General features: G+C 50.1%; 1 protein-coding gene across 1 annotated transcript in view; it reads right to left on the reverse strand.

The window, feature by feature from the left end:
* FLT3 (fms related receptor tyrosine kinase 3) overlaps positions 1-16185 on the reverse strand; it is a 66399-nt gene that overhangs the window by 35868 nt on the left and 14346 nt on the right. Inside the window, exons 4-8 of the mRNA XM_075563558.1 lie at positions 14902-15017; positions 6433-6562; positions 5271-5398; positions 4788-4927; positions 4537-4690 (exon numbers count right to left, since the gene is read on the reverse strand). Coding sequence (XP_075419673.1) covers positions 4537-4690; positions 4788-4927; positions 5271-5398; positions 6433-6562; positions 14902-15017 — 668 coding nt within the window. The remainder of the gene's footprint in view (positions 1-4536; positions 4691-4787; positions 4928-5270; positions 5399-6432; positions 6563-14901; positions 15018-16185) is intronic.

Consider the following 16185-nt stretch of genomic DNA (forward strand, 5'->3'; position numbering starts at 1 on the left):
AGCTCCCTGTGTGTGTTCTTTCTTCTCTGATTTTCTTTTCCCACCTACCCTCTGCCCTTCCCTTCCTGTCCCTTCCCTCTGTCCCCACTGCCCCAAGCCCTGGAGACTAACTCTTTAAAAGAGTAGAAAGTCTTGTGTTTCTCCCTTGGAATGAACAGTGGTCTCAAACCACTGACCTTGTGGTGAAGAGCCTAATATGTGACCTCTTGGTTAGCAAGCTGAGTATTTAAACTTTTGTGTCACCAAGGTCCCTTAAATAGCTCATAGGATAAAAGCTAGATGCAAACAGGGTTATGCTCTAGTAAGTGAAAAGTATTGGCATTCGTTCACTTGGGCACAGTCTAAGCCTCTAGAACCCCAAGGCTGTGCCACTCTGTCCTCTCGGGCTGCTGTGAGTCGGAATCCACTGGCTGGCACACAGCACCACTCAGAGTCTAACTGAAAAGCAAGGGAAAAGGTAGCTTATTCAACTCAGTTTTCCCTTAAGTCCATTGATGCTTATGCTATGCTGAAATCAGAGTGCTCGTATATCAGTAACTTATGGATAGCTTGCATTTAAGAACCAAGATGATAAAAGCCCCCCAAACTCACTGCCTCTGTGTCAATTTTGACTCACAGTTACCCTAGAGGGCAGGGTAGAACTGTCCCTGTGGGTTTCCAAGGCTGGGAATCTTTACAGGAGCAGACAGCCTCATTTTCCCCCCTCTGAGAGGCTGGTGGGTTTGAACTGCTGACCTTGTGGTTGGCAGCCCAACTTGTAACCCACTAGATCGTTGGGGCTCCATAAAACTTATTGTATCAAAATGTCCAGTTAAATACCAAGGGGTGTTCAAAGGTTGGTTGGGAATTTTCGTGATCTTATTCCATTTCTCCACAAGCTTTCTGAAGCACCCCCCCCCACATACACACACCCGGGTGCATGCCCGGCCCCGGGACCCTCAGGAAAACCTGGCCTGGCTTCAGCGGTTGGTCGGCTCAAGGAAGGAGAGTGCTGTCTACTGTCCTACGTCAGGCCGTGTGGCCATTCGTGCTCCACTGAGGGTGCAACTTTGCATCCAGCTTAAACGTCCCTCGTATCTATGGTCGCTACCAGGCCTCCAAAGTGTAAATCCGACGCAAGGGCGGGTGACGCCGCGGACAAGAGGGTAAGAGCCCCGATGGAGAATGGAGTGGACATAATAAAGCAATCAGAAAGAGGGCCTGTGTGGATAACGGGCACGGGAGAGCTTCTGCCTGAACGAAAGCTACAACCATTACCAAGCAACACAGGGGCTTCCCAGGTTTTCCGGCTATCACAGGCCTTGAAGACAAATGTGCAATGTGAACATAACTCACCCTGGAGGGCGGAGTAGAACTGCCCCTGTGGGTTTCCGAGACTGTACATCTGTACAGGAGTAGAAAGCCTCCTCTCCTCTCGAACATGACTGGGTTTTGAACTGCTGATTGGTGGTGAACCCACCATACATAGCCCACTATGTCACCAAGGCTCCCTAGGGGGTGACTGGGAGTCAGGATTGCAGCCGTGGTAGTGAGATGAAAGGGTAGACTACCGTCATTGCTGGAAGGCCACACAGCGGGGGGTGTCAGGTGTCAGCGTCAGCTTGTGTGTCACTCCCTACATGTGAAGACACTCTGTAGGATCATTAACACACACCTTCCTGTTGGTCAGAAGGCACATAAACGCAAAGGCTTGGGGTGTAGCTTGAAGATCAGGTCTTGGATCATTTTGAGCCTGCTCTTGAACATGATTTGAATGTCCAAGGAAATTCCTTTTCAGAGTCTCCTGTGCTCGACAATACACCTGGACAACCAAACACTTCAGATGACCTTCATAAACCCAATGTAAAAAGCATCTCTTTAACACACACACACACACACACACACCATAGCACTACAAGACTATGTCAACGAATGGATTCCGTACGGTGGATCTGCTCACCAGCAGTCAAGGCCGCCGGGATGTTGTGATGAGCTCAAGGAATCAGAACATCTACAATGCCCTGGAAAATACTCCTAGGAAAAATAAGTAAGTAAAAAAAAAAATACTGCTGACTCGGGATGAGGGGAAACACTCAAATGGGAAAGACAGGTGGAATGGGTGGTTGGTATTGGCAGCCCGCCGCAGTTAGATAGCAGTGGAAATAATGTGACTCTCACGGTGGGGGAACAAAGCAATGAAGACGTTCAGAACTAGACCAGCAGGTGAGAGTGCAGGAGGAAGAAGATGAGGACTTAAACCCTCAGGCTGCAAGGCAGGTCTGAACCAAGAGTTACCGAATGTCTTCCATCTCAGTGAAGCAGGGATGGCAAAACAGAGGAAAGCTCGCTGCCATTGTATCGACCCTTTAGCAGGGTAAAGGGCACCGGTGGGTGTCTGAGACTGTAAGTTTTGACCGGAGTAGAAAGCCCGTCTTTCTTCTGTGCAGTGGCTGGTGGTGCCTTGAACTGCTCACCTTGTGGAAGGCAGCCCGATGTGTCACCGTGGCACCACCAGGGCTCCTCAGTTAGAAGGGTAAGCCCCTCCTAATACAGAGAGGATCCCAGAAGGGTTCCTGAGGCCCTCCGCTGCCACATGGTCATAACAAGAAGAAGGAGAACAGCTCTGTAGCACCTCCCTGGGTGCCCTACTTTAGGGACCTGACTCCAGGAACAATGCCCCGCCCCCACCCCAGGCCTCAGCCTCCTCCAACATCAAAATCAAACACCAGCTCTCCGACATCAGGATCCTCACTGACCAAACCAGGCTCACCATCATCCGCAGGGGCCACCTCTCCATCCTCTTCTCCCACATTATCCAATTCTTAATGTTAGCATAAGGGTACTTCAAGAACAGCCCTTCTGGTGTGTTAAGACCTTGGTGAAACGAGGGTGACCTTGAATTTTTAATCTTTTTTTCCCCTACATAAACTGTTTTAAGAATTGCTTTTTTTTTAAAATCATTTTATTGGGGGCTCATACAACTCTTATCACAGTCCACCTATCCATCCATTGTGTCAAGCACATCTGTACATTTGTTGCCCTCATCATTCTCAAAACTTGCTTTCTACTTGAGCCCTTGGTATCAGCTCCTCATTTTCCCCATCCCTCCCTATTCCCCCCTCCCTCATGAACCCTTGATAATTTATACATTATTATTATTTTGTCATATCTTACACTGCCCGACGTCTCCCTTCAAGAATTGCTTCTTAACATTTTAATATAATACCTACGCACACAGCTTTTCTCTCTCCAGGGTAGCACCCTATGTACGGTATACACTTGAGTATAAGCCGATCCGGATATCAGCAAAAAAAAACTGCATTAAAAATGTGCTGAGAAACTCAGCTTAAACACAAGTATATATATGGTAATTATTGTTATGATGATCGCATTACTATTAGAGCCTGGTGGTGCCGGGGATTGTGCATTTTGCTGTTAGCCATGAGGTGAGCAGTTCAAATCCACCACCTGTTCCTCATGAGAAAGATGAGGTTGTCTATCTAAAGTGCAACTATTGATCTCTCTCTCTGTCTAGAGGAAAGTTAAGTGAAAACCGGCATTCAATGAACTAATGGACCACGCAGACATCAGTTCCCAGAACCCTGAAACCAGAAGAACTAGATGGTGCCCAGCTACCAACACCAACTGCTCTGAAAAGGATCCCATTAGAAGGCCCTAGGTAGAGTACAAGAAAAAAATGTGAAACAAAACTCAAAATCATCAGAAACCAGATGATCACTGGTCAGACAGAGACAGCAGGACCCCCAAGACAATGGCTCTTGGTCACCCTCCAGATCAAGAACTGAACTCACCTCCGAGGTAAAGCAATCAACCATTTCAGATCAAAAGGGCAGCATTTGCTCAAAAAAACCCAAAAACCCAGAAGGTTAGGAAGGATTGAGACATAGGAGCAGGAAGCACAGGGAGGAACTGGGATGAGTGATGTCACATTGAGGGGATTGGAATGGACGAGCTGAATCCAAGTATGTATGACTTGTTGAAAGTACATCTATGACCTCAGACGCTTCCACCTAATGCATAACAGAAAGTTACATTAAAAAAAAAGAAAGAAATCTGAGGTTGCCTGCTCCCGCCAAGATTTATCGTCTAGGAAATCCCACTGAGCAGTTCTGACAACCCTGTCCCACAGAGTGGCTATGAGTTGAACTCAACTCGAAGACAGTGGGGTTTTGGGGGTTGGTCGTATTCTTATTGTGCGCTGTGTTATTAGGCCTCAGATGTTTCCCTAGAGGGCCGCTATGAGCTGGAATCGACTCGGTTAGCAGTGAGTGTGGGGGTTTATTTGTTTGTTCCTTGAGTGTCTTTGGTAGTGTGCCTTGAGGGTATTATATGCTTAGAAAGGCAACATATAGACGATGTACTAAGAAAAGCATTTGACTCCCTGATGCTACAGACGAGCCCTGGGTACCAGTTTCTACTTCAAGACAGACTTCAGCCTTGATCCGGTTCAAACCCGGGACCGTCGGCAGAGCCCGCTTCCTCCACAACCCCGCAACTGAAACGGCGAATAAAGAGCGCGTTAGCGTCCTGCATTACCTACGATGGTAACCAAAGTTGATTTACTGGGATGCTCCGAAGAGGAACAAGTGTAGGATCCAGTGTCGTTTCTTCCCACTGATGATACAAAAGCAAACAGAAGCCGTATCATAGTTCTGTTTGTAGAATAGGAACTCATCTCAAAGAAGCTGCCCTAGATTTTAATGAAACAGAGTTTGAATGTAATGGTTTCAACCTAGACTCTCATTTCACTGTTCCTGTCTAATCAGAATGCTAACAGGTGCCCTTACCTCGGCCAGGGGCTTGTTCCCGAGTTCCCATTTGAGTTCGAATCTATGGTCCACATGCACAGCCCTGCATCGGATCCACAGCGGCTCCCCGACTTTGAGAAATATCTGGGGCGGTGCTCTCTGGGGACTTGCATTTAGATCTAGAAGATCAAGAGACCACCAGTGAGGAAAGGAGGGTTTTCCCCGGGCCCCCTCGGCTCCAAACACACTCTGCACTCTCTGGAGAGTCGCTGTGTGCATGGTCTCTCAAAGGTGCCAAAGCATGAGCACAGAGACCCTTTCCTCTCCGTGCACAGCAACGAGAGCAAACAGCTCCAGCCCCCGGAGGACACAGGCCGAGTGGCTTTGAGAACAGGGGCACGGCAGGGTTTTTTGCTGTTGTTTTTCTGACGTTGGACAGTTCCTGGAGTGGGGAGCCTTCGCCCCAGCTGGTTTCAAAGTCAAGGACGCTGAAAATAAAGGGGCTTCGCGAGACAGCGTTACCTATGGTGAACAGCTCGGTACACTCCCTGCCGAATTCATTTTGCGCACAGCATCTCATGTGTGTTCCAAATAACTCATGGAGTACCTTCCCCTCCTTCCTCACGAGAGCCGGACCTTCCTCTTTGCAGCTGCAATTAGGAAATGGAGGCCGTGTCACTGGGACACAAGTTCAAAGCACAACCGTCCGGGAGAATGGAGTTCAAGAGTTAGCGGCCGCTTTCTGGGAGGGAAGCGGAGAGTGGGTCAGAGGATACGCCCAGGGCTCCGCCAGCGGTAAAGAGCAAGAGCCAGGGAGCTGGTCACACAGGGATTAGAATGAACCCAAGCAGAAGTTACGTCACACCAAATCCATGACAGGAACACTTTTGCATTTGGTCACCTCTTTCTTCTAAGTTTTATTTTTTTAAGAGAGAACAGGCAGGGTGAAATGACACAGAAGATAAGAGAGAATTAAAGAAAAGAAAAGAAAAGAAAGAAAAAGAAGGGCATCATTGGGCTTTGGTAAGCTTAACCAGCCCCAAACCAGAATCGGCTCGATGGCAGTGAGTTTGGTTTCTGTAGTCCCAATTTTCTATACAATTGGTAGTTTTTAACTAGCTCAAATTGCCCGAATCCATACTCTTGTGAGAACTAGGTCTGGTGGGGTTGCAGGGTAAGCACTGGTTACTAATTGCCAGGTTGGCAGTTCAAACCCACCAACCGATCCTTGAGGGAAAGATGAGGCTGCCTATCCCTGTAAGGGTGCCCCATGCCACCCCCAATTAAACGTTCCCCATCATCCTTCCGGTATAGCCTATCATCTTCTTGTAAGGAGCCAGGGTTTCTGGTTTCACTGAGAAGGAAGCAACCCCTACATGTAGGATGATGTCAACCATAGGGGAGAAAACTCCCAGCAAACTCACTGTCAGCGAGTTCACCCTGACTCAGGGCGACGCTATGGGGCAGCATCGAGCAACCCTGTGGGCTTTGGAGGCTGTAAACCGTTCGGAGAGCAGACAGCCTCATCCTGCTCCCTTGGGTTTGAGTCATGACCTTGGGGTTACCAGCTCAATGTGGGCCCACAACGCTCCCTCAGCTCCATAGGAGAAAAAGAGCCCCCCACCCCCACCCCACACACGTTAGTCAAATAATAGTAGCAGCTCCCCCATGAGACAGGTCATACCTGTCACTCTGTGAATCGCAGAACACCCATTCCACCACTGGCTCTGGGATCCCCTCTGAGACGCAGAGCAGGGCGTCTTGACTCTCCAGCCATCTGAAGTAGGGTCTTCTTAATGGAAAAAGCAGTCTGCCTGAAGTGTCACCAAGTAGTAGCATGTTAGCATTTTCAGAAGAATGGCTGAGCAACAAGAAATACAACGCCAAACAAAAAAACACCAACACCATCCAGACACCATCCAAAAAAATCCATACTGGATATCCAGCAGTGTCTCCTGCCCTCCCTGGCCCTCACCCCTTTGCCCCGTAGGTTACATTTGACCCTGGCTGCAATGCCAAAGTGTACCTTCATCTCCTTGGCCAACGGCTTGGAGAATTTAACAAATCTCGGGATAAGGTAAGTCGGTGGAATTAAACCATGTGAGAATGTAACCATTAATATGTATAAGATCCACTGCTATCAAGTCAATTCCGACTCCTACCGACCCTCTTAAGGCAGAGTAGAGCTGCCCCTGCGGGTTTCGAGACTGTAACTCCACGGGAGTGGAAAACCTCCTCTTTCTCTCGTGAATTGGCTGGTGGTTGCGAAATGCTGAACTTGGGCAGGGCGGGAGCAACTCAGGAGCCCACTCTGCCACGAGGGGAGAACAAGAAAAGGAGAACTAGTGAGAGTATGTGGACAGCCCGTCCTGAGCACAGAAGGAGCCCTGATGGCATGGTGGGGGACACGTGGGTGGGGCTGCTAACCCTAAGGTTATCATTTCAACCCCCCAGCCACTCGCGGGCAGAAAGACGATGCTTTCTACACCCATCAAGACTTACAACCTTGGGCATTCAGTTGGGCAGTTCTATTCTCGCCTATAGGGTCGCTATGAGTTGGCATCTACTTGATGACCCTGAGTTTTTTAGTTTGACTTGAACTGTAATTGAAAATCCAATGTCCACCCCAGGACATTACCTCGACCCGAGTGGGGAGACACAGAGCTGAGTGCGTGCAAGCAGAGCAGGATGGAGCTGGGATCCGAATGGAATGAAGAGGTTTGGCTTCGCCTCCGTTCACTGTTGGATCGTCATCCTGCACTCCTCCACTCCCTCCTCCCTCCCTCTCCCTCCAGGTCCCAACTGCCCCTCCCCCATAAGCAACAAACACCCCTTCTCCTTTGGCTTGGACCACTCCCGGGACAGAAGCTCTCCACCTGCAGGACAGATCACTGCATTATTAATGGTGGGCTGTTTGGTTTTTACTTTAAAACCGTGACTTATTTGGAATTCCGGTCTCTGGCTTTATAACCAACTTGACTTTAACAAGTATGTAGTGCATGTAGGTGTGTGTATATGTGTGCACATATATATATGCATATACACACATGTATATTTATTACGTTATACGTGTATATGAATAGACAGGTATACTGTCGTAAGCATAATCACAAAGTCCAATTCCCAGGCACCCTCTGTCCAGCGTGATACTTGGAGGATTAGTGAAGATTCTGGAATCTACCTTCCCATCTCCAGATCCCAAGTAACCAATCTCCTGAATCTCATTCTGGTTTCGAACTGCTGACCTTGTTAGCAGCCCAGCATATGACCACGACAACATCAGGGCCACCTTACGTACAGGAGCAGACTGTCTTGGAGCAGCTGACGGGTTTAAACTGCCGCTCTTGAGTTAGCAGTCCAGTGCTTAACCTACTGGGGCGCTAGGGCTTTCCCCATCCCCCCCTCCCCCCCAATGGTAGCAGCCTAGGAAACTCTCTGGGGGCAGGTCTACTGTGTCACATGGGGCGACTCAGGGAAACATCACCTCCACCTGACAACCACAACAATAGCAATGTTGCTGACTCAAAGTGCAACCTTTTATTAAGGTTTGCGTTCATGACTACTGGCTGAGGGGGGTTGGCGACGGCATACCAGTGTCTTCAGAACAGTGTCATCAGTTTCCTGTTGTTTTCTTACTGCCACGTAGTATTCCGCTGGTGCGCACACCATGATCCATGTTTCTATTTCCCTGTGTTCGTAGCAATATCGCCATGCACACTGTAGAAGCCTCCCCCCACCCCCCCACCCCCACATCACAGTCTCTCTAACAATCCACCTGGTGGGGAGGACAGAGCTGAGCTGTTAGCTTGTAGGATGTGAACAAGTCCAGTTTGGCCTGCTGCTAATCTGTCGTCAACGCGGACAGCAGGCTGGCGCACTTTCACAGCCAGGCGCTCATGAAGTCTCCGTCGCGTTTGCCGATCGAGCGGGCAGAAGCCAGAATCTCACTGGGACGTTCATCTGCATTTCTGATGACCAACGAAGCTTGACTTCTTTTAACAGCTCAGCCAACCACCAAAGTTTCCTACTCTAAATGTGAAAAATCGGTTGGTGTGGCTAGCTCATGTTTCTGCCGTCTCGATGGCTTGTAGCAGATTGTGCTACATTCTCTGACTGCTAACGCTTTGTTGATATGGGCTTGCAAGTATCTGTTCCCGTTTTGTGGTTTGTGCTTTCTCCCCGTGTTATGTCTAACCATTGGCCCCAGCTCTCCTCTCTGGGGCGATGAGCAATCAAGTCTAGCCTCGCTTGCAGACCTCGTGGCGGGTGTTGCTGTTAGCCCTTCAGTCAATGTCAACTCACAGCAAGCCGGTGTGACAGAGTACAGCTGCCCAGGAGGATGTCCCAGGTCCTGTCACTCATGGGAAGGGACCCCTCATAGTGCAGCTCTTACCGGCCAATCTAAAGGTTGGCAGTAGTTGCCCCATGAGCCACTCAGCTCTGCCTGCTCGAAGAGTCCAGCCTTGGAAACCAAGTGGGGTAGCTCGTTCTCCTCTATGAGTTGAACGGACTCCACAGTAATGGGGCTGGTTTGGGGTAAAATCATTAAGGAGGAGATCGCCAGGCACTTCCTCTCACGGAGCCCCTTGCTGTGGCTGAGAGACGTTGGTTCCATTCTGGCCCTTAGCGACCTTGCGTACAACAGAAGGACCCATTCTCACAACTGCTTCGTGTGAGCCCATCTTTGCAGCCACGTGTCCGTCCATCTCCTTGAAGGGCTTCTTTTTCTATGCCCTTTCCAAGGACCGGCCCTTGTGACAACCTGCCCAAAGTCCGTGAGACGAAGTCTTGCCATCCTTGGTTCCGAGAAGCCAGCATTCTGGCTGTACTTCTTCCAGAACAGACCTGTTTGTTCTCCTGGAAGCCACGGTCATTCAAAGGCATTGATTCTTCTTTGGTCGTTCTTATTCAAAGTCCAACGGCGCATATGATTTCAAACACCATGGCTTGGGTCAGGTAGACGTTAGTCCTCAGAGGGACATAATGGATTTTCAGCACTTGAAATGGAGTCCCTGGTGAGTTTTAAATGCGAACCATAAGACACTTCAAATATTTAAAAAGAAACTAAAGGCAAGGGAGGACATGACCATCTGACGTATTAGAATGAGCCCAGTTTCCCCTACGTTACTTCATTCTTCTCCTCGCCTCAAGAGATGCTCTTTTCTTGGCTGGGCATTCCTAACCCCTCATTTGCTCCAAATTTAATGAATTCCACGTTCTCCATCATCCCGATTACCCTGTTTTACCATCCCTAATCTGAAACAATGAAAAATGAAAGTCATAACTAGCTATTAACTCCCTTCATCTATATCTTATAAGAAGGAGCCCTGGTGGCACTGTGGTTTAGGCACCAGCCTGCCCACCTCAAGGCCAGAAGTTCAAACTCACCAACTGCTCTGTGGGGGAAAAGTGAGGCTATCTGCTCGAGTAAAGATTCGTCATCTCAGAAACACTACACATGGTTGCCCTGAGTCGGCATCTACCCAAAGGCAATGGGCATACATTATAAGAACCTGATGGTGTGGTGCTTCGGCTCCCGGCTGCTAACTGAGAAAGAGCTGAGGTTTGAACCCGCTAGCTGGTCAGCAGGAGAAAGTGGAGGCTGTCTGATTCAACAGATATGTGTAGCCTGGTTGTATGTTCCCTGTCTTACAGATCATTGCGTCAGAACAGACTTGATGGCAATGGCAATATATATATATATATATATATATATATAATGGCAATATATAGATAGATAGATAAAATTTAACCTAGTCCTAGTGTGTAATATTACACACTAGGTTAAATTTTACTCTTTCAGGAACCATGTCCTACTGTGGCCAAAATACTGAACTTGTGGTTGCCTAAGCCCTTTACTCTTTTTCACAGTGACTGTTGTTTGCCCAGTCTTCCCCATCGGATACCATGGGCCCCGCCCCACCTCATTTGTAGTGAAACGCTACAAACATGTTCCTTTCCCCTTGTGCTGGTTGTTACATTGTGAAACTGTTGCTCTGAAACGGAAGGACCAAGCCCACTGCTATGCATCCCATTGCAAGCCTCCGCCGTCCTCTGGAGGGTTTCCGGAGTGGGAACCCTGACAGAAGCAGACAGCCCCGTCTTTCTCCCCAGGCGGGTTTGAACTGCGCTCATCAGAGCTCCAGTAGCTGAAGTGTCAGGCACAGGCCACCAAGGGTTTCTTCAGAGCCACCCCTGGGTGTGCTCAACCTTCCTGCCTTGCTGGCTCGCAGCCAAGAGGATTAACATCAATCCCAGCTGGGGACCCCACAGGGAAGGGAGCTGTGTCACATGGGGTCACCCGAGGGAAACAGCACCTCAACAGCGCCTGACAATTCCACTGTAACGTTCCTAACGGACAATGGAAGCTTCCATGAAGGTTTGCGCTTCGTGCCTGCTGGCTGAGGGGGTTGGCAGCTCCAGCACAGTGCTTTGCGTCCAGCTGGTTAGTTTCTTACTGTCACACGGTGTTCTGCTGGTGCTCACGACATGACCTATGCTTCCCTTTCTTGGGTTAGTCCCAATATTGCCACGCGCACTGAACTCACAGGGGCAATGCTCAGCCTTTCTGGAGCATTCTTCCGACTCCGAAACCCACCAGGACCTGCATGCGCCCCCAACTCAGCTTTAAGTCTTTAAGGCAACGCAACGGGGTTGCAACGGGGTCAGTGGTTGCCCACCCCACCTCCCTCTGCAATCACCGGGCTTGGGCTCAACTGGGAACCAAGGGGCGGGGCCCCAGGACATAGGCCTGGCCACTGCCTTCTGGCAGGGCCTCTGCCTTTTGCACGGCTGCCATCCTTGGCGAGCCCATGTGGACGGTGCTGTGGAGTTGGTTGTCTTCCTTTCTAAAACACTTGATCCTAATGTCGCTTCGTAAAAGCTTTCAGAGCCACTTAGTTTCCCATCGGACCCTTTGTACCTGTGTTGCCTTGTTACAATGTCTGCCACCCTCTCTGGGTCCCGGCTCTCCATTCCCCACTCCCGCTTGCCACAGGAGTTGGGCAAATGCTGCCCACTGAGCCCGCATTCTTATGGACCTGTGCTGCCCACTCAGTAGCTCCATGCGGCTGTTGAAATGTAAGTTTTAAATAACGAAAATGAAATTCACATTTGGTTACCCACCAGGGCTGTTTTCCCAGCACGCTCCCTCAGACTCTCGGGGACCCTAGAAGACAGGGTAGAACTGTCCCACAGCGTTTCCCAGGCTGTCAGTCTAGCTGCAAGCAGACGACCTCTTCTTTCTCCTGCTGAGCTGCTAGTGGATTCAAACCTCTGATCTTCCTCAGTTAGCAGCTGAACGCTTAGCCACTGCCCCACCAGGGTTTCTTATAATGCTCCCCACTGCCGCGCGCCCATTCTGGCTCAGGGCAAGCCTACAGAGGGTTTCTGGGGGTGCACGCCTCTAGGGAGGCAGGCAGACTCGCCCTGCCCCCACAGAGGGCTTGAGTTCTGGGTCACAGCCAACTGCTTAACCACTGAGCCCCAGGGCTCCTTGCCAGTGACTTCGTGGTTCCTCGATTGGATAACAGACAGTTTCATCGTCTTGGAGAGTTCTTGTTTTGTGTTTTGCTTTGAACGTTTCGCCTTTCTGTGTACAATGGGCCTGATCTCTGCCGCTTAAGGTCCCCACGACTTCCCCTTGGGTGAGAGTGCACACAGCCAAACACGAGCCCTGTCAGCCCTCTCCGTGTGCCCAGTTCGGGGACGGGGTACTCTCTTCCAGGGTTACCATTCTTGGAAAGAGCGTCAGGAGCAGAGAAGACCTGCTTTGTGAATTCATGTAAGCGATATCCTGGCTGCTTTGAGGACCCGGGTGGGCCTCGGTCTTTGGCATCATCTCGTGTGCACGGGAAAGTTGAATGCTGGGGAAGGGAGACAGGAGGAAGATCGCTGCTTCTGGATGGCGGTGCTGCCGGAGAAGACTGTGGAAAAGACCGTGCACGGCCTGACGGACACACCTATCTGACTGGGAAGAAGGACAGCCAGCGTGATCGTCCCCGGCAAGGGCAGTGAGGTTTCGTCTCGGGTACTTGGGACGTGCTGTCGGCAGAGAACAGTCCCTGGAAATGGACATCAGGCTTGGCCAAGCAGCAGGAAAAAGAGGAACCTCCTCAATAGGTGGACTGACACCGTGACTGCAGCGATGGACTCAGACGTAAGAACCACGAGAGGGCAACGCAAGGCCAGGAGGTGGCTTCGTTCTCCGTGCACAGCGTAGTTGGGAGTCAGAACCAACTTGGCGGGACCGCACAACAATGATGACGTTTTGTGGTTCAGGAAACACTTTGGGAGATAGTTCTGGCTTAAGGTTTAAAGTGTAAGGATGATTTCAGGGCAATCGTTCTGGGGGGTCGTCTGTCCGCGGTGGCTCCAGAAAGTGGTGGTTTCCCCGACATCTCAGAAAGGCTCACTGGACAGGCTGAGGCCACAGAATCTATATGTGTATTTTCAGTCTCATGCTATAGGCAAGGAAACCGAAGCTCAGAGGGATTACATGAGCTGCCACGGGTGTTAGTTACAGAGCAAGAATTAGAACTCAGGAAACCATCAGAGGAGAAACCTGTCCACGGGGCTGAGTGCTTACATGACCACAGCTCCATCCACCCTGAGACCGGAAGAGGGAGATGGTGCCCGGCTACCCCTGCCACCTGTTCTCATCAAAGTCACAGCAGGTGGAAAACACAGAAACAGCACTAAAACTTTAAGAAAGTCTCCACTGACTGGAGTCACTCGAAACTAAAGGCCTCCCTGTGACGACTCACCTGAGACTTTTTTTTTAATCGTTTTATTAGGGGCTCCTACAACTCTTATCACAATCCATACATACATACATCAATTATGTAAAGCACATCTGCACATTCATTGTCCTTATCATTCTCAAAACATTTGCTCTCCACTTAAGCCCCTGGCATCAGCTCCTGATATTTACCCCTCCCTTCCTGCTCCCCGCTACTTCATGAACCCTTGATAATTTATAAATTATTATTTTGTCATATCTTGGACTGTCCAACATCTCCCTTCACCCACTTTTCTGTTGTCCGTCCCCCAGAGAGGAGGTCACATGTAGATCCTTGAAATCAGTTACCCCTTTCCAACCCACCCTCCCAGTATCGCCACTCACACCACTGGTCCTGAAGGGATCATCTGCCCTGGATTCCCTGTGTTTCCAGTTCCTATCTGTACCAGTGTACATCCTCTGGTCTACCCAGATTTATAAGGTAGAATTGGGATCATGATAGTGGGGGAGGAGGAAGCATTTAGGAACTAGAGGAAAGTTGTATGTCTCATCGTTGCTACATTGCACCTTGACTGGCTCGTCTCCTCCCTGAGACCCTTCTGTAAGGGAATGTCCAGTGGCCTATGAATGGGCTTTGGGTCTCCACTCTGCACTCCCTGCTCATGAACTATGATAAGATTTTTTGTTCTGATGCTGCCTGATACCTGATCCCTTCGACACCTCGTGATCGCCCAGGCTGGTATGCTTCTTCCATGTGGTGTTTGTTGCTTCTGAGCTAGATGGCCACTTGTTTACCTTCAAACCTTTAAGACCTCAGACACTATATCTTTTGATAGCCTGGCACCATCAGCTTTCTTCGCCACATTTGCTTATACACCCATTTGTGAGACTTTCTTTGAACCTTGAGTCAGAACTGTCCCCCTGAGGTCACCTCTGAGTGAGCTAACACAGAGACTGTCCACACAATCAAGACTATCCCCTGAGATTACTTACCCAAACAAACACAACGGAACCAAAGACCATATCTATGAGGTCAAAAGGTCAACCACAGCAAAGAAGAGAAAATAAGAGGGCAGGTAAACTAGACGAGACGATAAAGGACCAGGGAGACTAGAGTACCAGAAATGGAGCAACCAGAAAGCAATTGTCCCACATTGTGGCAAACGTCTTTGCATTTAAACTTCCTGCGTATAAATAAATAGTCCAATGGGAATCTAATTTGCTGGGAACAAACTTACACACAAAAAAACACAAACCCACAGTGAAATATTTAAAATAATAATCTGGACCCAGGTCTTTAGCTTTAAGTCCAGAAGTGTTGTCTACTTCCTCCTGAAGACAGGAGGGCCTGAAGAGAGGATGCCCCCACCCCTTCTCGGGGGGGGGGGGGGCGCGGTATCATGCGGAACTTACTTCTCAGGCTCACTGTAAAGGAGATGGTGTAGTTGGCTGCTTCACTGTGAATCACCAGCAGGTATTCTCCAGCTTGGGTTTCGGTCATTTTCCAAATGACCATAGAGACAACTCCCCTGGCAAAACAGGAAGGTGAACTTGTTATTTTGGAATGTTTGTGGAACTAGAAATGTAGAATTTCACCCTGAGTCAGCGGCAGGCTGGCCCTGAACTAGGCTCCCACACCCAGCCGCTGAGGAGCACGTAGTGGTGCCTGAGCTTCTGGGGGGATGACCTTCAATTTTAGCCAGGCCCTTGTTGCACCCACCTTGCTGCGCCCCCACCCCTACCCCACCAGGAGGAGCCCTGGTGGTATAGAGGTTACGTGTTGGGCTGCTAACCTCAAGGTCGGTGGTGTAAACCCACCAGCCACTCCAAAGGAGAAAGAAGAGGCTTTCTACTTCCGTAAAGAGTTACAATCAGGGAAACCCACGGGGGCAGTTTTACCCTGCCCTATAGGGGCTCTCTGAGTCAGAATGGTTTGATGGTGGTGTGTCTGGAGTTCCTCTTCGTTCATTTCTTTGAGTTGTGCTCCCTGACCCCTGAGTAGGAGAGATGCCCCTCCAGGCTTGACCACCCCCTTCCACCACAAAGCCCCCTCACAGCTAGTGAAAAAGAGGAAGCCCCTCCAGGAGACAGATGGACACGGTGGCTGCAGCAAGAGGCTGAGAGACGATCACTGTGATGAGGAGGACCAGGAGCAGGCCGTGTCTTCTGTTCGGCACTGGGCTGTGGACATATTTACCCAGCACCCCCCATCCCAACATCACGTCCCCAGTGACGGGAGCAGATTGCCGTCAACACAAGTGACACCTATCTCCCAGCTCACCCCAAGGACGCTCTGGGCGCACCTCCCCTGGCCTTTCTGGAAAACTCAAGCCAAACCCCTTGCTGACAGAGGCGAGCGAGCTGAGCCCTCGGGCTTTCCGAGGCTGGCATTTCTAAGGAAGCAGGGGCCCCTCTGTCTCCAGGGGAGCGGCTGGTGGATTCCAGGGGCTGACCTTTCGCTGGGGGAACCCAGCCCTTAACCACGGTATCACCACCGGGCCTGGAAGTAAGTCCATCAAACCCAGCATGAGGCATGTTCCTGTGAAGACAGTGTGAGTCCTGACTCACACAGGCCAGGCCGGAGGAAGGTGCCTCCGGGTTCGTCTTTTCAACGTTTCTGGGAAAGAAATCGGGCATCGGACCGTCTCCTCCCCAGAATTCGCGGGATGTGGATCTGGCCATTTCCGGTCTCCTCGA

The sequence above is a fragment of the Tenrec ecaudatus genome, chromosome 11 (assembly GCF_050624435.1).
Source record: "Tenrec ecaudatus isolate mTenEca1 chromosome 11, mTenEca1.hap1, whole genome shotgun sequence".
Lineage (NCBI taxonomy): Eukaryota > Metazoa > Chordata > Mammalia > Afrosoricida > Tenrecidae > Tenrec > Tenrec ecaudatus.